The 23,411-nt window shown below is 35.7% G+C and overlaps 2 protein-coding genes and 1 non-coding gene across 7 annotated transcripts; 1 reads left to right on the top strand and 2 right to left on the bottom strand.

Annotated features, from left to right (window-relative positions):
• The first annotated feature begins 2,825 nt into the window (after positions 1–2,825).
• LOC135587817 (zinc finger transcription factor YY1-like) lies at positions 2,826–9,268 on the top strand. 4 transcript variants are annotated; one of them, XM_065079610.1, is made up of 6 exons: positions 2,826–3,016; positions 3,179–3,237; positions 3,839–4,038; positions 4,594–4,683; positions 4,934–5,077; positions 8,465–9,268. In XM_065079610.1, exons 1-6 carry the CDS (start codon positions 2,928–2,930, stop codon positions 9,008–9,010), a joined length of 1,128 nt encoding a protein of 375 aa, XP_064935682.1. In that variant the 5' UTR covers positions 2,826–2,927; the 3' UTR covers positions 9,011–9,268. The 4 variants fall into 4 exon arrangements, with proteins under 4 accessions (XP_064935682.1, XP_064935686.1, XP_064935683.1 ...); XM_065079611.1 differs by having other exon boundaries at positions 2,893–3,016; positions 3,119–3,237; XM_065079614.1 differs by lacking the exon at positions 3,179–3,237 and having other exon boundaries at positions 2,881–3,016.
• Positions 9,269–9,978: 710 nt separating this feature from the next.
• LOC103994720 (uncharacterized) lies at positions 9,979–13,886 on the bottom strand. Its single transcript, XR_010475976.1, has 3 exons — positions 13,629–13,886; positions 13,408–13,549; positions 9,979–10,291 (listed from the first exon to the last, which is right to left on the bottom strand). It is a non-coding gene; the product is annotated as an uncharacterized LOC103994720 (transcript).
• A 7,438-nt stretch (positions 13,887–21,324) lies between these two features.
• On the bottom strand, positions 21,325–23,380 carry LOC135587815 (uncharacterized). Of its 2 annotated transcripts, XM_065079608.1 has the most exons (4): positions 22,910–23,380; positions 22,474–22,523; positions 21,795–21,933; positions 21,325–21,698 (listed from the first exon to the last, which is right to left on the bottom strand). In XM_065079608.1, the coding sequence occupies exons 1-4, from the start codon at positions 23,292–23,294 to the stop codon at positions 21,514–21,516; spliced, it is 759 nt and encodes a 252-aa protein (XP_064935680.1). In that variant the 5' UTR covers positions 23,295–23,380; the 3' UTR covers positions 21,325–21,513. The 2 variants fall into 2 exon arrangements, with proteins under 2 accessions (XP_064935680.1, XP_064935681.1); XM_065079609.1 differs by lacking the exon at positions 22,474–22,523 and having other exon boundaries at positions 22,875–23,368.
• Between the last annotated feature and the right edge of the window lie 31 nt (positions 23,381–23,411).

The raw sequence follows: 23,411 nt of genomic DNA, 5'->3' as shown, positions 1-23,411 counted from the left end.
GTGGTGAGTATGATGATACTTGTATTATGGATGATGAGTGGTGTTTCTGCTTATCTTAATAGATCATGTTGATAGTAGTTCTCATGAGTATGATGATACTTGTATTATGGATGATGAGTAGTGTTTCTGCTTATCTTATTAGATCATATTGATAGTAGTTCTCATGAGTATGATGATAAAATAGTACAAGAGGTGGGTGATAAAATAGTACCAGAGGAGAATAATTAATAGTATATATTTGATGAAAATGCTACTGTTCAGGAGCAAGATGTGTCTTGATTGATATCTAGATAATGGAGATGGTGAACATAATACTACAGCACATCACACAAGTAAAGATAAAGTGCTATATCTATACTTTAATGCTAGAGCTAACATGCATAATCCTGTGTTTCAATTAGGGATGTATTTTGAAGAGTTTCGTAGTACGATCAAACAATATATGATAACAATGAGAAAACAATTGACCAATGTTAAAAATGATAAAGAGAGGATTAGGATGATATGCCAGATTTGATATGATTGATGATAGATGCATCATAAAAGCAACAAGAGTCATCATTCGATAATCCTCTAGCTCGATAAATATTGTGATAGGATTAAAATGAATCCGAAATTGGTTGAAGTCAATAATTAAAAAGAGTATATATTGAATATCCCAATACACAAGGTTTATAGAGTTTAGAATGAAATACTAAGTATATCATATGTACCAAGAGGGAAGAATATGCTTTATTATAGAATTATTCTGAGGAGATATGTAACAAAAATTCGTGTGTTTTCAATTCTAGATTTGATAAATAAAATGATATATTCCGTAGATTCTATATCAGCTTTGTTGGAATGATTCATTCCTGCAATGTAGGCACATTATAGGCCTAGATGGATATCATACAAGTTATACATCAAAAGTTGTACTGTTGATTGCTATGAGGAGTGACCCAAATAATCAAATATTTTCATTTGCATATACAGTAGTTGAGAGGGAGAACATCTCAATCAGTGGTTTAGATGAGTAAAGGCCATTGCACGTTTGCTTCATGACGCCAAACGCAGACACTGTTTGAAAAGGAGAAGTTGTGAGAACTATAAGAGTACATGATTTTAAATAAGCAACTAATAAACATAAAATCGATACAAGTAATTGGTTGTAGAACTCACAAAAAAAGTATTTTACATGAAGCAACAAATCGCGGTTTTGCTCCATCTAATAAGTCCTCGTCACAAATCGGATATCATAATAACATAATCCATTCAAGTCATTATATAGAAGAATTTGTTGATTCCTAAGACAAAAAATTTGAGGCAAAATGTTAGAGTCTTATATCACCATTTTGTCCTTCACTTAATCCACAAATCCGCATGTGACATCATATGCATCACCCTTCGTCAAAATACAAACGACATTATCAAAAACAGACTCATAATATATATATATATATATATATATATATATATATATATATATATATATATATATATATATATATATATATATATATATATATATATATGGATCAAGTTTGCACTAACAGGGGAGGTTGAATTAGTACTTATGAAAATATTAAGAAGGTGTGAAGGGGAGTAAGCAGCCAAGTCAATAAGCAATACGAAGAAAAAATAGAATAGGAATGATAAAGTAGAGATCACTCCCGATTCCTCTTTGTTGAAGCTATCGGCGTCCACTAATGATCTTTCTTTAATTGGTAAATATCAACCATTTTCTTATAGCTCTTTTTCCTTTTTACGAGTTTAGGAGACAATCTTTACAAATCTCACACTTCTCTTGAATGATCACAAAACTAGAAAGAGAGGAGGACTCTTAGTACTTTTTCAATACTTTCACACCCCAAAATCTCAAGACTTCTATTCACACTTTCATTGTTCTTCTATGTAGAAAAGAGTGGGATATTTATAGACCCCAATGGCTTCAAAAATGGAGTTAAAAAGTGTCTTATCCTGTGTTTTCGAGGTACTAGTGGTACCATTGTCATTATTGGATGGTACCATCGTCTGCGGACTAACATTGGGCGATACCACTGTCTAGTTTGGGCGGTACGATTACTTGACAAAGTCTTGGAGACCGGGCTCTAGCAATACCGTCGCTTGATAACATTAATTACCGGTGGTACCACCGCCCAGACCACTTGGGAGATTGAGCCCCAAGTGGTTCCACCGTTTGACATAGCTCCAAGTGACTGAATGAATCATCTAGCCGGCCCAATTCAGCTTAGTTATAGGCCTAGTTGGCCCATGATTGAGTTAGTAGGATTTTTTCCAAAACTAACTCAAATTAAAGTTCTAACTATGATAGTTAAGGCTAAAATAATTATTCTACTTGCAATCTTAGTTGTCTTGCACATAAATGGTTCAATCGAACTCTCGATAAACTTCCGACGAATTCCTAGCAATCTTCCGACGAACTCTCGGCAAACCTTCGACGAGCTTTCACTACATCGTCTGATCCTTTAGTGTATCCCTTGATTCATCTGACCCGATGGCCGATTATTGATTTCAGCCCAACTATGATTCTTCTTTAATCATTTTGCTTTTCTAACAATCATAGTTAATCCTACGTCACTTATCTCAACATATAGATTAGATTATTAATTCACATGTGATTATCAAAATTCAAGATTCAATAATATTAAAATAAAAATAATAACTAATTACTCTTATATATATATATATAATTTTCCTTTTAATAAATGTTGGACGGATTTTTATAATACTTGTAATATGCGTTTTTTTTGGGAAACCGTTATAATCTGGAGAAGTTTCGGATGATATGATGATAACAGTTACGAACAGGAGGAAGTCGGGAGGCGAAACCGTTATGTCCTCTATCTCCCTCTCCGCTTCCCGCTTCCGAACCCTAGCCTTTCTTCGATCGCCCACAGGCGACTGCATAAGAGGCCCGCGCGCCCATGGAGCTCCATATGAACCACGCCATGGCGGAGAAGCGTCACGCCGCCCAGAATCGTCGTCCAACTGCCGTCCGATGGTTCAAGGAATGGTGCGGCGCCTTTTCCCCCAACCCCCCTCCTCCTTCGTCGTTCCCCTCTTTGAAATTTCTTGTTTTCTTTGTGTTGATTGGTTTCTTGGTCTTGTGGGTTAGGGTCTCTTGATTGGCTTGATCCGGAAGCAATTAATTTGGTTTCTTGGATGATTGATCTAGGGTTCCGCAAGACGTGGTTGCGACGGGTGGGAAGTGCATGCTTTTGAAGTGGGTTACGGGTATGTTTCTGTCGTGATTGCTGTATGGCTATCAAGTTGTAAAGATTGAATCTTTGTCCGATGAGTCCTAAAAACTTCTTTGGTCTCTAATTTTCCCACATCAGAGTAGGAGTCTTGACATGCGTTTTTGATTCATGTCAAATCTTTCTCCTTCTTATTGTTTTTTCTTATATATTGCTTTCTTTACCAAATATCAACTTTCTGTAACAGAGGTACCTATGACTAATGTGAGAATTCTGATGTATCTGATCATGAACAGTTTAAGATCATGTACAATATTATTTGTCAGATGTCCCTTATGTTGAAGCTCTTTTGTTTGTTTATTGTGTTACATACTGTTGACAGTTAGCAGTTTGAGTGCATAAGATGTCTGAAGAAAAGAATGAGTTTTTACTATGGCACGATTACTTAAATTTTCACATATCATTCTCCGGAATAATTAGGATTTTTAATATATTCTTGCAAGCCTATTAGCTAGATATGTGGCTCTTGCATGACTTTTCCATTTTGATCAATAATTTAATTAGCATGGATTTCCTAATTGCTTACCTTTCATGTTATCTGACTCGTAGTAATTGGGCCTTCGTCATGTTTTAATTAGAGGATATGCTAAAAGCTTTGAAAGAGAAGAATAAGGAAACAGAAGCAGAAGAGCAGAAACCTGAACCAGCTACAGAAGTTCTATTCCTCTGCAGCTATGAAGGTTGTGGGAGAACTTTTATTGATGCAGGGGCTTTAAAGAAACATGCTCACATCCATGGAGAGAAGCAACACATTTGCCAATACGATGGATGTGGAAAGGTGACCTGCTTCATTTTTTGTTTACCGTTGCTTTCAGATCTTACAATGTTCTTTTCATCTGGAAGCTGAAAGTTCCTATATATTTCAATTGTACCTGATTGTATTTTTTTTAAAAAACTTATCTGTTAATTTTACACCTATCCTTAACAAAGTTTTTTTCTTTTTTATTTTTTGCTCCTTCCTTTTGTTCTCCAAAATGAGGGTTGTTTTCTTAGTAAAATGTGGTTAATTCAGTGATTAAAGCAAAAAAATTATCTAAGAAGTCAGGAGTCAAATTTCCACATATCTTTTTCACTAAAAGAGGATATTTTTGCACAAATTTGTCGTATTTGTCAAATATATATTGCTTAGGTGATTGAAGTTAATATAAATCAACTTATTCTCCGAAAATATGGAGTTTACAATATGTTTTGGTCTATCTATTGTTACTTTGGCATTGTTTGGTCACTTGTAGTTCAATTAGCTTCACACACGAGTATTTATATGAGATGTTTCTGACAGATGAGGTAGCTTCTCATGTTTCTTCTCTTTCTAAGATCAACCTGTATCTTGCAGAAGTTTTTAGACAGTTCGAAGTTGAAGAGGCATTATCTTATTCATACAGGTGAAAGAGATTTCATATGCCCCCATGAAGGCTGTGGTAAGGTGATTGTTCTATCCTTTATTGGTAAATGTCCACCATAAATGTGAAGCTCCACTTTGATTTCTCTGACTTGTCCCAATTGCACTTTGAATTCTATGCCATGTTGGAGTTCCATTTTGATCTCATGTTTTGTTTCATTTCTAGATCATTTTCTACATAATTCTTTTACTATTGCTACAGTTTTCCCTGTATTTTTATGTACTTTATATTAACTTTTGACAAAGTTATGACTTGCAAAGATTTGAACTGCAGGCCTTCTCATTGGATTTTAACTTGAGGGCACATATGCGGACGCATTCACTAGAAAATTATCATGTTTGTCCTTACCCAGAATGTGCGAAGAGATTCACAAATGAAAGCAAACTACGAACCCACATAAAGACACAACACGAGAAGGTAGTCAATCCTAATTGATTTTAAATTGTATGCTAGTGTTTTATATTGCAGTACTTAATTTATTGCACTTAAGTTTTTTTTTGAAGAAGAAGATATTTTTATTGCATTAATGGCATACAAGACGCCCACCTATCACTTATGCAACAATGCACTAACCAATCGGATGTCTTAACAGAGACTTTATCGTGCCTAAGTCGCTCAACACATGATTCTTTAGGTGATTTTATCATTTGAGAATAACTCTATTTTTGTGGATAGCATTTTACAAGGCTTTTGCATTAGATGGCATCACCCTTGGAGGCTTAGACAAACAAGTCCGAGCTTCGTAAACAATTCTATGTTGCATTGATTTAAGCTGGTTCAGCAAAATTGTCATAATTACAAGTTTAATTTCTTTACCTTTTAGCAGCCTAAATGTGTAGTAGTCCTTTTTGTAGATGTGTAGCATTCTTGTTCATATTCATTTGACCTTGTTTATGGAGTTCAAAAGAATCTACAACTTGCTGAATAAATACTCTTCTAAATTTCTATAAGGCAGTAATAATGGTCTACAAGACCAGGATGTGCTTCTCTCTTCATTTCTGGATTTGGTTATTTATGATGCTTGCTTTGAAGAAGCCAGGCCAGCAGGCTTAGGCGTCATTTAGTAACAACTCAGAGCAGGCTAGAATTATGTTATAAATTATGGTGCTGTACTGAAGCATTTCATTGTAGAAGTTTCCTCATTTGTTTCGTCTAAGCTCAAGTTGTCTCAATTGAATTGTTTGGACTTGTGAGCTTCTTTCCTTCCACTGTTTCTTATCCTTTATTTTCATCCTATTTTCCCATTTGTCTCGATTGAAATATGTGAACTATTGAGCTTCTTTACGTCCAGTTGCTATTTGTACTTCATTTTCAGTTCAGTCCCTACCTGAGTAACCAGCTAGTGCTAGGTGATAGATCTAATAAATTGTTTCTAGAACCTATGTAACCTATGTAGATGGTTGTACCTCTTATGACCATGTCAAATACCAACTTTATAGATTTATGAAGTGCCTCCATGTCCAGAAGGTACTATACCATTGGTAACTTAAGCATTTTATGTCAATGTTGACAAGCATCCATGAGAATTAGTTGTCTGATATGATCTCTCCTATGTGGGCTGCCTATATATGCATATATTAATATCACAATATAGTTATTGATAGAAGTTAATTAAAACTAGGGCAACTTCTTTGGAAAACCTCTCTTTTCGGGCTTTTCCTAAGAGGTGTCCCTTTTCCATATTTGTGCCCCTTATTTGTCGTAATCTCTGAAATGTCCCTTGATAAGACAACTGAAGTAGTGTTTTTGTAAATCACTCTAAGCTTAATTAAAAATATTATAATTGAAGGATTGGACTAGTTCACCTATGAACTTGTTCATCTGATGGTCTTATCAGGGGAACGATTCCTCGGTTAATTATTCTTCAGTTAAACTGTTTTTGGTTAATCTTACAGTATTTTGAAAAAACACCGTAAGTATATTAAAAAATACTATAACTAACATAGAAGTCTTTCTATTTGGTCAATCTTGTTCCCAAGGATACCTATTTGAAACCCTGGTTGTCTTGTTCCTGAAGATACCTATTTGAAACTCTACTTTTGTATATAAGCTGGATTCTATTAGGTTTTGGGTCCATTTGCTTCAGCTACAACCTTATAGGTGTATAGTATTTTGGAGGTACTACCAAAAATGCTATCAAAAATTCTATAAGCTTATTCAAAAGCACTGTAACTAATATAGAAGTCTTCCTATTTGTTGTTATTGTTCATAAACCAATAGTGATACGTATTTGAGATCCTATTTTTATATATGAGTGGGTTTTTATTGGTTTTGAGTTTGTTTACAATGTTTCTTAATGGACTCATGATATTTTGGTGAAGTGTCAAAAATACTTTTGAAGCCTATTCAAAAATCTTGTAATCGTAAATCGTATATATGGGGATTGGACTGGTCTATAGCATAATGATAACTTTACCTTATAGGCTGGTTCATAGGGTGTAACATACCTGCACAAGTTGTTTTGTCCTTTGGGAATTTTGAAAAGGGGCACCTTATTTGAAAAACTCAAAAAGGACTTTGTCCGAAAATTCTCCATTAAAACTAAACAAGAAGGTAAAGGAAAATTTGGAAATAATGTATACTTAGAACATGGTCTACTAATGTATACCATGTTTTTGGTTGTATTGCTTTAAAGAGCTATCACATTTGACATAAACATTTTTTGAACGAAAAACTTATATTGATGATTGCAATTTCTCAATTCGGCTTGTATCAACCAACATTTATTGGTCTTAGTCCTAATTGAGACGGGACTGCTCCCATTCGGACAGTCCGGTCCATAAAATAATTGTTTAAAGAGAATCATCGCCTCTTCCTCTTCCTTCATCGCCTCCACTTCTTCCTTCCTCTTACTTCTTCTCGTCCTCTACCATCATCTCTTCTTCCTTCCTCCTTCCTCCTTCCTCCTTGTCCTCTATCGTCACCTCTTCTTTCTTCCTCCTATCTCCTTGTCCTCTACCACTGCCTCTTCTTCCTTCTTCAAAGAAGATAACATTCCATATCCAACTTGAAAAAAAAAAATTCGATGATATATTCTTGATAGACTTCCATCTTATGTGAATCTTTTTCCTCTACAATTACGATTCATAATCTTTATTCAAATTCAGATTTTGATTTATTTTCATTTTTTCACATTTGCTTCGTTTCTGTTTTTCTTGAATAATATAGGAAACTAAAATTACGAGTATTCTAGATGTTGTCATATGATAACATTTTCAATTTGCATAAACACCCAAAAGTAATATATCTTAATTTGAATAAACAATAATTACCATGATCTCGCATCAATATTAAATAGACAAACATATAAAAATGACTATTTATTTTAGAGATTAGAAGGCAACAAAGGTTTAAAGAGGCGCAACTATTGCGGCGTAAGCTAATATGATCTATCGCACAACCACTTATCTATTGTTCAACTTTGATTTTAGCAATGTTTTTGCGTGGATAGTTATAGATGTAATACAGAAGTCCTGGATAATTTTTTTAGCTCAAATTTCAAGACATTTTGTACGGTAATTTACTTGCACAAAACTAATGCAAGCCAATGATTTGGTTTGATGTTCATCAAAGGTTCTGAATACACGTGTAAGGACCTTTGACAAAATCCATCAAACTAATTTAGCTTTCATTTCTGAGGATGTAACTCGTTACCTGACACTAGATAGCTATCGGTGAGGTGAAGTCCTTGAAGTAGCTTATGCACTGATAAAGACATGTATTTTTCTGAATTATAAATGGTCAAATAGAACCTGACATTATATTTGGTCGTATGAAATCTCTCATCTAAGTTTTATATCACAGAGCACAGTGATGGATACGGTGAAGCACACTACACCAGTGGAAAAGCCACATACTACCCCCAAGTTATCTGCAGCTGCATATGGTTCCGGTTCGGCAGAGCGTCCGTACGTCTGTCCGTACGAAGGTTGTGGGAAAGCCTACATCCATGAGTACAAATTGAATCTCCATTTTAGAAGGGAACATCCCGGTCATAACTCAGAGGAAAACGGTAAACCTTCTCCGGCTGTCGACCAAGCTGCGGAGGAAGGCAGTGATCAGGAAGTGTACCTCGCAAAACGCAGCGTCGGCAAGAACTCAAAGCGGAGCAAGCCCAACCTGACGCCGCAGATGCCACCTGCAAAAGTTTCGAACCGCAAAGGCACAAGTTCGACTCCCAAGAAGAGTACACCGGTGGTGGTGGTCAAGAAGCAATTGCCGAGCAAAGAGATGTACGAGGAAGACAGCGAGGAAACAGAGGAAGACCAGGATAATGTCGAAGAAGAAGATGGAGGATGGAGATGTCAGGAGGTGAACAGGGACGACGAGGAGACAGAGGAGGAAGAATGAGCGATGGTAGTTGCCGCCTATGTTGTTTTGAATAATAACGACAATGTCGTTATGAGCAATGGTTATTTTATCTCGATGTATTTGCTTCAGAGTTGTTGTTTAATATCGACGAATGTGATGAAAGATGAGTGTAAAATTGATCGTGGGGGGTTATTCCTTATTCTATTTCCGAATCTGTATATGTCAAACAATACTAGCATCGATGCCGTACCACATTGCCTGTAGAGTACAGCTAAAATAATAAGCTTGCTGACATTATGATTGGAATCCTATCAAATTAACATAATAAATGTTAGCATATATCAAAGTGGGTTTGTTTCTTTTGACATAATGGTGAACTCGATAAATTGTGATCTAATTTGGTGTTGCTTTGTGTTTTCACGAAGCAGATCATTAAGTTGGTGACAAGAAGGGGTGTAACAAAACAACCAGAGACATGATGGATACGGTTCCATGAACACCACCACCAAAGCAAAACGTATTAACCTGACATAACAAACAATGACAAATAGAATCAGGGGTTATGTTAGTCAGCAAACTTTTACATGCAGGAGTGAATGGCATGTATTGGGTCAAAATTAATATTATGACTGTTGTTATTACTGAACAATCTGTAGAATGTCAACACCACTACCCTGCAGGACTGAATGGCGAAAACAGATGCATTTATTGGGTCAAAATAATTGGGACTTTATGACAGTTGTTATTATTGAACAATCTGTAGCATGTCAACAACACTACCCTGCGATGATGATCACCCTGAAAAAATAAGTTTACCAACAAATCCATTTTCCCAAAATAAATTTCAGGCAATCAATGAATGTCCGAAACAACCAACAAATCCATGTTCCCAAAATAAATTTCACGCAATCAACGAATGTACAAAAACAGCTGAACAGTGACGATAACTGCGTGTTAACGTTCTCATCCGGAATTTATGAGGAAATATTCACTTGTTGAGATCCATGTAAGCAAATCCAAATACCAGGCTTTGAGATGCCAAACTAGTGTATGTACAGATAATGGGATTCAGAGACGTCTCTGACGAAACAATGTTGCAGAAAAAGGAAAAAAGAAATTAATACGGCATGCATCAAATACCCTGAGGCACAACCCACTTAGGACGAGCCAAACTCCAATGGCTACTTCATAGGAAAACAAAATGCTATGAATCTTGGCAAATAAATAAAATGACAACCTGCAACTTTGCTACCCATCTGATGCCTGTCATCGAAGTCCTGAAGTATTCATGATGTTTCTTGGGTGTTCGAACTGTTGCGTCTGAGAGGGCAGAGCAAATTATCAGAGTAATTGTATCTTTATTGCCGAATGTTATTAACACTAACAAAATAATAACATTCAACCATGCAGTCCAGAAAGGCATAAAATAACCATCAGCACAAATAGTTTATTGGACTATGGTGCAGGTCAGGCTTTCCTAAAACCTTGGAATAACATCTTATCCTTTGGTATGGTTTCTCATCGTGCAACTACGAAAGGCAATCACTTCTGATGCATAAAATCAAATAGAAGGGTGTCAAACTCACTGGTCCTACTGATGATAATTTATTGTGCAAAACCAAGAAAGTTTAACCGCTAGAGGGGTGAATAAATTCTGTTCAATGTCAGTAGCAAACCATCTTATAAATTTCATATAGATCCGGAGCCTATTCACTGTTTTGCTAAGATCATGGAAGGAAAATAGGGCATAATGTGCATAAGATTCTCACTAACCAAATTAACATTCCTACAATTTTAACATTACATCTGTTTCATTCTTTCAAATGACACGAATAAGCCATTGCTATTTCTGCTATTTACCTATGAATTCAACTTCTCTTCTGCTATTTTACTGGATGTGTGATAGGTTACATAAGCAAGAAGAGAATGTTTTTTTGTGAACTAACCCTAGGTCCTCTAAATTGGTTATTGTTTACCAGGTCTTTAACATTTGCTTCTTATGATTACAATGTAGAAGTGTCATTACATTCCCCAAATAGTTGGGACACTGCAACATATGTTGTAGTAGTTATTATACATCACCTAAAATTTAATAGCTATATTGTTGCATTCTTGTCCTAGATAGATCTCTAGGTAGATTTATCCTTCTTGGACTTAAAATTGCCAGTTGTTTGAGTCAAGAATTACCATATTTCTGTCTACAAGCATATACTCCAAACCTTATCCAGGTTGTGGAGAAGCCCCCTTCTTCACATGGTTTCAACTGAACCAGGTGATACATACCAGTCAAGGTTATAAATCCTGGTCTAATACCGGTTTCCACAACTAGTCTGATTGGTATAGTATCAGTAACACTGGATGGTATACTAACCTATACTGCCTATATCACTGAAGATTAAAGAAAAATAGACCCAGCTGGATACTTTAAGCCAGTATAACACTGGTACATGGTAGAACAATCTATATTTTAGTCCATTCAACGGTCAATTAGTTTAATAATTATTTGTACACAAATATTTTTTTATCAAATCAATCTTGCTTCATATGATCTTATCGTCATTTGATCAATTAAAAGTTATACATGAGATAACAGATAACGATAAGTATCATCGCTTATTAGTTAACTAATAATACATGAGAAATCTTCTCCTCTCCTCCCTTCTACCTCTCTTCCCATCACCTCTTCCTTTCTTCTCCTTCCATCTCTCATCTCTTCTCTCTTCTCCTCTCCTACCCTCTCTTCCTATCCATTCCATATATAATGATCTCTGTATTTCATTTGGCCATAATAGCATCTATACTGTGAGGTGTCATCTTTAATATAATTGAAAGACAGTTCATATTTCTTGCATTGATGTTATCTAACATAGAGGTTACAAAATTATATCTAATTTGCCAAGCACAATATTCCTTTACATAATAGATTATTATTTGGATGTGGAAAGTGTCATGATAAGAATTTAGAAACTGTTAGGATGTGCAATAATATTATATGGTCCGTTTACATATGCAAATTTCATCTAAATTCTAAGTTACATTGATATATGTAACCAATGTTTCTTATTAACCATATTCCTATTTGAAATATACTATTTATAAATTTCTTTAGGTATATATATGTATCTTAAAATTATAATTTTTATTTTTTTTACAGTTAGTATGATCTTACAATCTTACAATCCGATCCTACGATTTGAGTTTGTGACCCCTTACGATCCTAGGTAGGACAGCGAATTTGATAGTCTTGCACAAGAACCTTCAAGGACATGAAGGCCTGTTACAGTGAAGGATAAAAAAAAGAGGGCTTTTGAAGGCCAAGGGTATGAAAAATTGAAAATGATTATAAAAATGAAGATGAAAGTTTGTTGTTCTCTTGCAACTTCAAGGGAGGCCTCAGAATAGTCATTCATAGCTTTTTGACAAGAAGAATATTCAACAAGCAAAAAGAAGTGTTCATGCATTGACTAGTGTTGCTGTGCAGAAATTGCACATGGTCACAAGGATGTAGACATCCGCTGTCACTTTAACATCTTAGGACTTCTGATTTAGTGGTGTATATCACTACGATGTCATGTCTCTTTGAGGAATTATGTAGTTGATGAAAATCCTGTGGGCCTCGCTGTCAAGCCAAAGGAAGCCTTGACTTTTATTTAAATAATCAATTGTGGCTACATAAATTATATCCGGTTCATTTAATGACAATTGTGGCAATGTCACCTAATATGCATTTTTTTTCTATGTTTTCATTCATAATGATTGGCTCTTTGACATCTTTGTGGCACTGGTTTTCTCTTTATTCCTTTTCCCTTTTTGGCATAGCCATATTCCTTTGCAAAAATTAACTCTGAGTTGAGTCCTAAATATTTTTCCAACTTGAATCATGCAGTCAAATCATATTTCTGGCATTTTAACCGATACCACATATCTCTTAACTGCCAACTAATGCAATCATATGCAAGTAAAAGAGGGTGGTTAAGGAATTGTGGTAACTTATGCTAAAGGGATGGGTTCCTCCAATCACCTCTCCTTGCAGTTTTTGGGCCCCTAACCAGGAGGTATACAAACTTGCAAAGATGAACATATGGATATGTAACATGCCCCAACTCACTAATAAGCCTCTTCTATGCAGTCAGAAAGAAAAATAAGTTGAAATATAGATATGCAATTTGTTTGGCCTTGAGCTTTATTTCCTTTTAATTGAATGTAAAAGTATTATTCTTTTTTTCTTGTAGGTATACCATGCTAATACGCAGACAATCATAATCGACGAGTATGAGCCATATGGAAATAATACATGATCATAAAACTAGAAAACATAGATGATCCAATAGAACTAACATCATTAATGAAACAAGATGAAATCACCAATAAAACAGATCAAAGATCAAGATTTTAACAACTGCTAAGGAATTAAGAGGAAAAGAGAGGAGGGAAACCTTAGAGCGGGATTGGAGTTATACAATCGGGTGAGGCGGTGAGTGTCGCGGGGTTTGGGCTTCGCAGGCTTCTTCCGGAGGCCGCAGATCTCTTGCACCAGCGGAACGTGAATCAACACCGTCTTCCACGCCACGAACCAACCTGCAGAAGAATCGAAGCTGAGGTCAAACAGGAATCGAGAAGACAGAGAGGATCTAGGGTTTCGTGGACTAGAGCTAACTGAGGAGAATCAAGGACAGGACGAAGGAGACGGCAAGGAGAGGGCGGAGGAGGAAGACGGTAGCGTGCACCCATAACCACCACCACCAGCAGCGATCCCCGTCGCCAACGCCGGACGAGTCATCGAGCATTATGCGATCGGTATCGAACCCTAATTCTCCGTCTCCTTCAACGGAGGGGGAAAACGAGAGAGAGAGAGAGAGAGAGTAAGAGGGATCGGAAACGCTCGAAGAAAAGGATCCGTGCGCTGCGAGGGAAAACGACAAATACGTAATGTGTAATCTTCTTCATCCCTCTGCTTAATGATGATTAGTTTCGCTAATACACTTAATTTTAGATCGATCTAATCGATCTAATCGATCCCATGTGTCGGTCCTGCAAGTGGCTCTATATATATATAATTGACTATGAAAAAACAGTACTAACACCGATTGGATTGGATTATATTCCCAACAATGAGAACTTTTTAGTCTATCATGCTATATATATATATATATATATATATAATCCAATTCAATCAATATTAGTATTACCTTTTCATTATCAATTATAAGAGGGCTAGAGATAAATCTTGTCATTGTTAATTATATATTTCACCACTATCTTTTCATGTTTTATGTTTGATTACTAAGCAATCTGAAACAAATAAAAAAGAGTTTTATGATTAATACTTAAGGAAACTGAAACAACCGGAAAAGCACAAAGGGAGAAAAAATAGTGAAATATAATTGATAGATTGGAAATCCTTCAAAAGAAAATTAATTTCTAATCCATGATCAAAGCTTTTGCATGAGTTAACAAACAATTTGCTGCAAACAAGTGTCCAGGCATAGATAATCCTGATTCTAAATTCTTGCACAATTATATCTTACTGAAATTTGATACAATCAAAGTGGAAAATGAATCATAGCAAAGAGGACAACACAATGTAATGTTCATAACAAACTTTAACGAGTCATCGAGCATTATGCGATCGGAATCGAACCCTAATTCTCTGTCTCCTTCAACGGAGGGGGAAAACGCGAGAGAGAGAGAGAGAGAGAGAGAGAGAGAGAGCAAGAGGGATCGGAAACGCTCGAAGAAAAGGATCCGTGCGCTACGAGGCAAAACGACAAATACGTAATGTTCTCTATGTAATCTCCTTAATCCCACTCCTTAATGATGATTAGTTTTAATTCGATTAAATCTACCACTTGCGTTGTCAGATATCCGGATTATGCACCCGTCCTATGACTGGAGTCACGGTCGACCCAACAAGTGGGTCCGCTGCGGGCTCCGTGCTGCTTCCAATCATAAGTGTCATTGCAAACCCTATCTTGGTTGGAGAAAATAATTCGTTCGCTAAGAGGCACAAACCTACATATAACGTGTTTTCGCTAATCCTCTTAATTTTAGTTCGATCTAATCGATCTCTTGTGGGGGCGGATACCCAATCATGTATCCGTCCTGCAAGTGGCTCCATATATGTATAATTGACAATGAAAAGATAGTACTTATTGGATTGGATTATATTCCCAACAATACGAAATTTTTAGTCTATTATTGTGCCTCATCTGATATATATATATATATAATCCAATCCAAGCAGTATTAGTATTATCTTTTCATTGTCAATTATAAGAGGGCTTCAGATAAATCTTGTCATTGTTAATTATATATTTCATCACTATCTTTTCATGTTTGAATACTAAGCAATATGAAACAAATAGAAAAGAGTTTTATGATTGATACCTAAGGAAACCGAAACAACTGGAAAAGCACAAAGGGAAATATATATATATATATATATATATATATATATATATATATATATATATATATATATATATAATCCAATCCAAGCAGTATTAGTACTATCTTTTCATTGTCAATTATAAGAGGGTTACAGATAAATCTTGTAATTGTTAATTATATATTTCACCACTATCTTTTCATGTTTTATGTTTGATTGCTAAGCAATCTGAAACAAATAGAAAAGAGTTTTATGATTGATGCCTAAGGAAACTGAAACAACTGGAAAAGCACAAAGGGAGAAAAAGTAGTGAAATATACTTGATAGATTGGAAATCCTTCAAAAGAAAATTAATTTCTATTCTATGATCAAAGCTTTTGCATGAGTTAACAAACAATTTGCTGCAAACAAGTGTCCAGGCATAGATAATCCTGATTCTAAATTCTTGCACAATTATACCTTAATGAAATTTGATACCAACAAAGTGGAAAATGAATCATAGCAAAGAGGACAACACAGCTTTTGAATATAATGTTCATAACAAACTTTAACGTGTCATCGAGCATTATGCGATCGGAATCGAACCTAATTCTTTGTTTTCTTCAACGGAGGGCAAAAATGAGAGAGAGAGAGGGAGAGAGAGAGAGCAAGAGGGATCGGAAACGCTCGAAGAAAAGGATCCGTGCATTGCTAGGCAAAATGAAAAATACGTAATGTTCTCTATGTAATCTCCTTAATCCTTCTCCTTAATGATGATTAGTTGTAATTTGATTAAATCTACCACTTGCGCTCTCAGATACCCGGATTATGCACCCGTCCTACGACTGGAGTCACGGTCGGCCCAACAAGTGGGTCCGCTGCGGGCTCCGTGCTGCTTCCAATCATAAGTGTCATTGCAAACCATATCTAGGTTGGAGAAAATAATTCGTTCGCTATGAGGCACAAACCTATATATAACATGTTTTCGCTAATCCACTTAATTTTAGTTCTATCTAATCGATCTCTTGTGGGGGCGGATACCCAATCATGTATCCATCATGCAAGTGGCTCTCTATATATATAATTGATAATGAAAATATAGTACTAATACTGATTGGATTGGATTATATTCTCAACAATGCAAACTTTTTAGTCTATCATTGTGCCTCATCTGAGATAGATATATATATATATATATATATATATATATATATATATATATATATATATATATATATATATATATATATATATAATCCAATCGAAGCAGTATTAGTACTATCTTTTCATGGTCAATTATAAGATAAATCTTGTCATTGTTAATTATATATTTCATCACTATCTTTTCATGTTTGAATACCAAGCAATATGAAACAAAGAGAAAAGAGTTTTATGATTGATACCTAAGGAAACCGAAACAAGTGGAAAAGCACAAAGGGAGAAAAATTAATGAAATATACTTTATATTAATTTCTATTCCATAATCAAAGCTTTTGCTTGAGTTAACAAATAATTTGCTGCAAATAAGTGTCCAAGCATAGATAATCCTGATTCTAAATTCTTGCACAATTATATCTTACTGAAATTTGATACCATCAAAGTGGAAAATGAATCATAGCAACGAGGACAACACAGCTTTTGAATGTAATGTTCATAACAAACTTTAACAAGTCATCGAGCATTATGCGATCGAAATTGAACCCTAATTCTCCATCTCCTTCGACAGAGGAAGAAAACGAGAGAGAGAGAGAAAGAGAGAGAGAGAGAGGGATCGGAAACGCTCGAAGAAAAAGATCCGTGCGCTGTCAGGTAAAACAACAAATATGTAATGTTCTCTCTATAATATCCTTAATCCCTCTCCTTAAAGATGATTAGTTTTAATTCGATTAAATGTACCACTTGCACTGTCAGATACCAGGATTATGCACCCGTCCTATGACTGGAATCACAGTCGGCCCAATAAGTGGGTCCGCTGCGGGCTCCGTGCTGCTTCCAATCATAAGTGTCATTGCAAACCCAATCTTGGTTGGAGAAAATAATTCGTTCGCTAAGAGACACAAACCTTTATATAACGTGTTTTCGCTAATCCACTTAATTTTAGTTCGATCTAATCGATCTCTTGTGGGGGCGGATACCCAATCATGTATCCGTCCGGTAATTAGATCCATATATATATAATTGACAATAAAAAGATAGTACTAATACTGATTGGATGGATTATATTCCCAACAATGCGAACATTTTAGTCTATCATTGTGCCTCATATGAAATATATATATATATATATATAATCCAATCCAAGCAGTATTAATACTATCTTTTCATTATCAATTAGAAGAGGGCTACATATAAATCTTGTCATTGTTAATTATATATTTCACCACTATCTTTTCATGTTTTATGTTTGATTACTAAGCAATCTGAAACAAATGGAAAACAGTTTTATTATTGATACCTAAGGAAATAGAAACAACTGGAAAATCACAAAGGGAGAAAAAGTAGTGAAATATACTTGATAGATTTGAAATTTTTCAAAAGAAAATTAATTTCTATTCCATAATCAAAGCTTTTGCTTGAGTTAACAAACAATTTGTTGAAAACAAGTGTCCAGGCATATATATTCCTGATTCTAAATTCTTGTTCAATTATATCTTACTGAAATTTGATACCATCAAAGTGGAAAATGAATCATAGCAAAGAGGACAACACAGCTTTTGAATGTAATGTTTATAACAAACTTTAACGAGTCATCGAGCATTATGCGATCCGAATCGAACCCTAATTCTCCATCTCCTTCAACGGAGGGGGAAACGAGAGAGAGAGAGAGAGAGCAAGAGGGATCGGAAACGCTCGAAGAAAAAGATCCGTACGCTGCGAGGCAAAATGACAAATACATAATGTTCTATCTGTAATCTCCTTAATCCCTCTCCTTAATGAAGATTAGTTTTAATTCGATTAAATCTACCACTTGCGCTATCAGATACCAGGATTATACACCCGTCCTATGATTGGAGTCACGGTTGGCAAAACAAGTGGGTCCGCTGCGGGCTCCATGTTGCTTCCAATCATAAGTGTCATTACAAACCCTATCTTGGTTGGAGAAAATAATTCGTTCGCTATGAGGCACAAACCTACATATAACGTGTTTTTGCTAATGCACTTAATTTTAATTCGATCTAATCGATCTCTTATGGGGGTGGATAACCAATCATATATCAAGTGGCTCCATATATATAAATAATTGACAATGAAAAAATAGTACTAATACTGATTGGATTGGATTATATTCCCAACAATGCAAACTTTTTAGTTTATCATTGTGCCTCATCTGATATATATATATATATATATATATAAAATCCAATCGATTTCTTGTGGGGGCGGATACCCAATCATGTATCCTTCCTGCAAGTTGCTTCATATATATATAATTGACAATGAAAAGATAGTACTAATACTGATTCGATTAGATTATATTCCCAACAATGTGAACATTTTAGTCTATCATTGTGTCTCATCTGAGATATAGATATAAATATATATATATATATATATATATATATATATATATATATATATATATATATATATATATAAAATCAAATCCAAGCAGTACAATCTTTTCATTGTCAATTATAAGAGGGCTACAGATAAATCTTGTCATTGTTAATTATATATTTCACAAACAACTGGAAAAGCACAAATGGAGAAAATGTAGTGAAATATACTTGATAGATTGGAAATCCTTCAAAAGAAAATTAATTTCTATTCCATGATCAAAGCTTTTGCTTGAGTTAACAAACAATTTGCTGCAAACAAGTGTCCAAGCATAGATAATCCTGATTCTAAATTCTTGCACAATTATATCTTACTGAAATTTGATACCATCAAAGTGGAAAATGAATCATAGCAAAGAGGACAACACAACTTTTGAATGTAATGTACATAACAAACTTTAACGAGTCATCGAGCATTATGCGATCGGAATCGAACCCTAATTCTTCGTCTCCATCAACGGAGGGGAAAAACGAGAGAGAGAGAGAGAGAGAGCAAGAGGGATCGAAAACGGTCGAAGAAAAAGATCCATGTGCTGCGAGGCAAAATGACAAATTCGTAATGTTCTCTCTGTAATCTCCTTAATCCCTCTCCTTAATGAAGATTATTTTTAATTCGATTAAATCTACCACTTGCGCTGTCAGATACCAGAATTATGCACCCGTCCTATGATTGGAGTCACGGTCGGCCCAACAAGTGGGTCCGCTGCGGGCTCCGTGCTACTTCCAATCATAAGTGTCATTGCAAACCCTACTTGGTTGGAGAAAATAATTCGTTCGCTATGAAGCACAAACCTACATATAACATGTTTTCGCTAATCCACTTAATTTTAGTTCGATCTAATCGATCTCTTGTGGGGGTGGTTACCCAATCATGTATCCGTCCTACAAGTGGCTCCATATATATATAATTGACAATGAAAAGATAGTACTAATACTGATTGGATTAGATTATATTCCCAACAATGCGAACTTTTTAGTCTATCATTGTCTCATCTGATATATATATATATATATATATATATATATATATATATATATATATATATATATATATATATATATATATATATATATATAATCCAATCCAAGGAGTATTAGCACAATCTTTTCATTGTCAATTATAAGAGGGCTATAGATAAATCTTAACATTGTTAATTAAATATTTCACCACTATCTTTTCGTGTTTTATGTTTGATTACTAAGCAATCTAAAACCAAAAGAAAAGAGTTTTATGATTGATACCTAAGGAGAAACAACTGGAAAAGCACAAAGGGAGAAAAAGTAGTGAAATATACTTGATACATTGGAAATCCTTCAAAAGAAAATTAATTTCTATTCCATGATCAAAGCTTTGGCATGAGTTAACAAACAATTTGCTGCAAACAAGTGTCCAGGCATAGATAATCCTGATTCTAAATTCTTGCACAATTATATCTTACTGAAATTTGATACCATCGAAGTGGAAAATGAATCATAGCAAAAAGGACAACACAGCTTTTGAAGGTAATGTTCATAACAAACTTTAACTCATTCAAATTTCTGATAATATGTAGTATCATTGGAAACACTCGAATGGAAATTGAGAATTGTGTAGCTCAAAATTTACAAGATTAAAAACTAACACAGTTCCATCATCAGTACTTGGGGAAAGAGATTTTTAAAACAAGAACTCTCAGATCTTCTAAGATTTTTTAGGACTATTCATACTTTAAACAAAAGATATTAGAAGTTGGAGTTAGTATAGTAGGGTCCGGCTAAGAATAAGAAGGCAAATTATTTAGAAAGCAAGAAGAAGAAAAGAAAATTAAATTTTGAGGTCATCTTGAAAAAGGCAACTTGATCACAAAGATGGATAAAAAAAAAGACTGAAATACACGTGAAAAGAGATTCATCAGAACTCAGAGCAATAATCTTAATATATAAAAAAGGGTAATATTATCTAGTTCAAAATTAAGTACTTCAAGAAAAAGAACAAAGTACTCCGAAAATAATGACCACCTGAACAAAAGCAAATGAAATTGCTGGTGACTGAAAAACAAGAGTATTTCTATACAACTTAGCATACTGTTTTTATGACCATACATAACTAAGACTATTCTTCAGACATTTGAAATGGAAGCTTGAAGCTGTGCATTTAGCTAAGCAGAAAAAAGAAAAAGCCAGGAATAGGTCGAACACAATGGTCACAAACAAGAACAGAAGTGCCACTTTATGGACCACGGTCATTAGCACATCCCTCAGTTACATGGTTGCATTTCATTTAACATAACTAAGATGACAGACATGTAGCCAACTCCAGATAGTCGTAGTAACTTGCTGTTGTTGCTGTCATTCCATGGTGGAAAATACGCATTGCAATGTTTTTGAGGTAAAAGTAACCCTTTACTTTGAGCAAAACCGAGAAAAACATATGCACAAGCTTTTCGATGTAATGAAACAAGTGTATGTATTACTTGTATTTGAAAACATCTTATATCAATGGCAAACAAAATTTTCTTCTATTACACCAACAATACTCGTGTTAAGAGCATGCAAAGACCCAATGCATAACTGTTCAACATCCAAGCATAATAGAAACTAGCTGACAGGTCTGACGAAGATATAAAATCTTCCTTTCATTATGAAAGAGTGATGAAGTGTTGTAGGGAACTAACCAAGCTAGGAGGCCAATGCTTGGTCTCCCTGACATACGAGAGATCAGTATAGTGAGGATCCAGAAGAGTAGCAATTGCAAACTGGTTCTCGGCCAGCAGCGCAGCATGCTTGTCAACATACAATGCTGCAGCAAGAGCTGCATGTATCTCTGCAAGTGGCAAGTTATGGATGAAGTAAAACCTTACAAAAGTCATCATTTGTTTTCACCAAAAAGAATAAAAGCCCTATCTCCAAAAAAGAGAACCTGGGTAGCCCTTTAGGGATATCGAAACATCCTCCATTTCAGCAATGGCTTCATCTCTGTCCCCGATCTCATACAGCACCAACGCCCTTCCTACTCTAGCATAGTCTGCGAAAGCAAAGTCCTTGTAATCTCTAATCACCTGGAATCATAAAGAGGCAATTTTCAGCTAAGATTTATAATGACAGATTTCAAAATTTACAAAAATAACAAACTCTGGAGAGGAATCAAGCGTAAACTTGAACTCGCCAAAGCTATGAATAGATAAAAAGAAATAGATGTGAACTTTGGAATAAAAATTTACAGAAATAATGAACTTTGGAGAGGAATCAGAGAACAAAACAAGAAATAGACGTAAACTTGAACCCGCCAAAGCTATGAACAGAAGAAAATAATGAACAAAATAGTCCAATTGTGGAATCAGAGAACAAAACAAGAAATATATGTAAACTTGAGCTAGCCAAAGTGATAAATAGAAGAAAATAATGAAGTATAAAGTTCACAAAAAGAAAGAAATCACCATAGCAACCATGAACTTGGAGAACATAACAAGAACCATACGCACATGCCTAGTTACTTGATGGAACAAAATGGAAGCGTATTTTTACCAAAGTATTTGGAAAGACAAATGCATGATTTACCCAAAAAAATAATCGGTAAAGTTTGAGAGGATAAACAAGACAGGAAATTGATCTCCGATGTTCCGAAGGACCAGAAGATGGCATTTGGCTCCTGGAGAAAAAACATAAGATCTTTACAAAAGAAACCAGCTATTATCAAGCCAAAGAATGAAACAAGAAACTATACTGGGAAGATAATGCATGATTTATTGCAAAAGATAAACCATATAGGAAATTATCGGATGCCCGAATGATCAAAAGGTGGCATATAGCTCCCGGAGAAACAGTCTGAGATTTATAGGAAAAAATGCAGCCTTAGAATCCTAACTATCACCAAGTCAGAGAATGAAACAAGAAACTACATCTTTAGCGGTTTTAGTCGATACGTCGGTAAAGAAGAATGGAGAACATAACAAGAAAGATATGGCCAATCGATAACGTATAGACGGGGAGAGAAGCGAACCAGAGTGAAGTAGTCTAGGGCTTGGGAGTAGTCACCCTTGGCCTGGAGGTCGCGGGCAAGGTCGAGCAAGCGGATGGCGTCGGAGACGCGGCGGGAGACGACGGCGCTCGCCTCCCTCTCGCGGTCCGTGACGGGGTTGAAGGACGGGCCGGCGGCGACCGAGTTCCGACAATCGAGGAGGGAGGCGGCGGCGGCGGAGAGCAGGAGGCTTCTCCTCTTCCAACCGGGTCCGGATTCGAGGGTCCCGGAGCTGTGGCGAAGACGGGAGATCGACAAGAGAATAGACGGGGCTTTGGTGGCCATGGCTCCTACGGCAGAGACATGGATCGAATGACCGACCGCAAGCAGCATCGAAGCTCCTGCTATGCCGATCAAATCATGTGATTTTTGTTCACCATCGAGAAAGGCTCTCGTGGCCATCCATCACTGATCGACCGTCACCAACCCGATTCGGCCATTTTTACCACCTTATCCGGGGAAACCTCCAACGGTGGCCGAGTTCTTTTGTGTGCATCAATCAACACCGGACAATGGGAC

Source organism: Musa acuminata, chromosome BXJ1-8 (genome assembly GCF_036884655.1).
Source record: "Musa acuminata AAA Group cultivar baxijiao chromosome BXJ1-8, Cavendish_Baxijiao_AAA, whole genome shotgun sequence".
Classification (NCBI taxonomy): Eukaryota; Viridiplantae; Streptophyta; class Magnoliopsida; order Zingiberales; family Musaceae; genus Musa; species Musa acuminata.
Note: the sequence above shows the minus strand (reverse complement) of the source record. Positions and strands in the feature narration are given on the sequence as shown.

Coding starts and splice junctions, on each gene's coding strand:
- LOC135587817 (XM_065079610.1), top strand. CDS start 2,928: ATGGAGCTCCATATGAACCACGCCATGGCGGAGAAGCGTCACGCCGCC. Junction 3,017..3,178: donor GTCCGATGGTTCAAGGAATG/GTGCGGCGCCTT, acceptor TGATTGATCTAG/GGTTCCGCAAGACGTGGTTG. Junction 4,039..4,593: donor AATACGATGGATGTGGAAAG/GTGACCTGCTTC, acceptor TGTATCTTGCAG/AAGTTTTTAGACAGTTCGAA.
- LOC135587815 (XM_065079608.1), bottom strand. CDS start 23,294: ATGGCCACGAGAGCCTTTCTCGATGGTGAACAAAAATCACATGATTTG. Junction 22,524..22,909: donor CCGCGACCTCCAGGCCAAGG/GTGACTACTCCC, acceptor TTTTTTCTCCAG/GAGCCAAATGCCATCTTCTG. Junction 21,699..21,794: donor ATCCCTAAAGGGCTACCCAG/GTTCTCTTTTTT, acceptor TGCCACTTGCAG/AGATACATGCAGCTCTTGCT.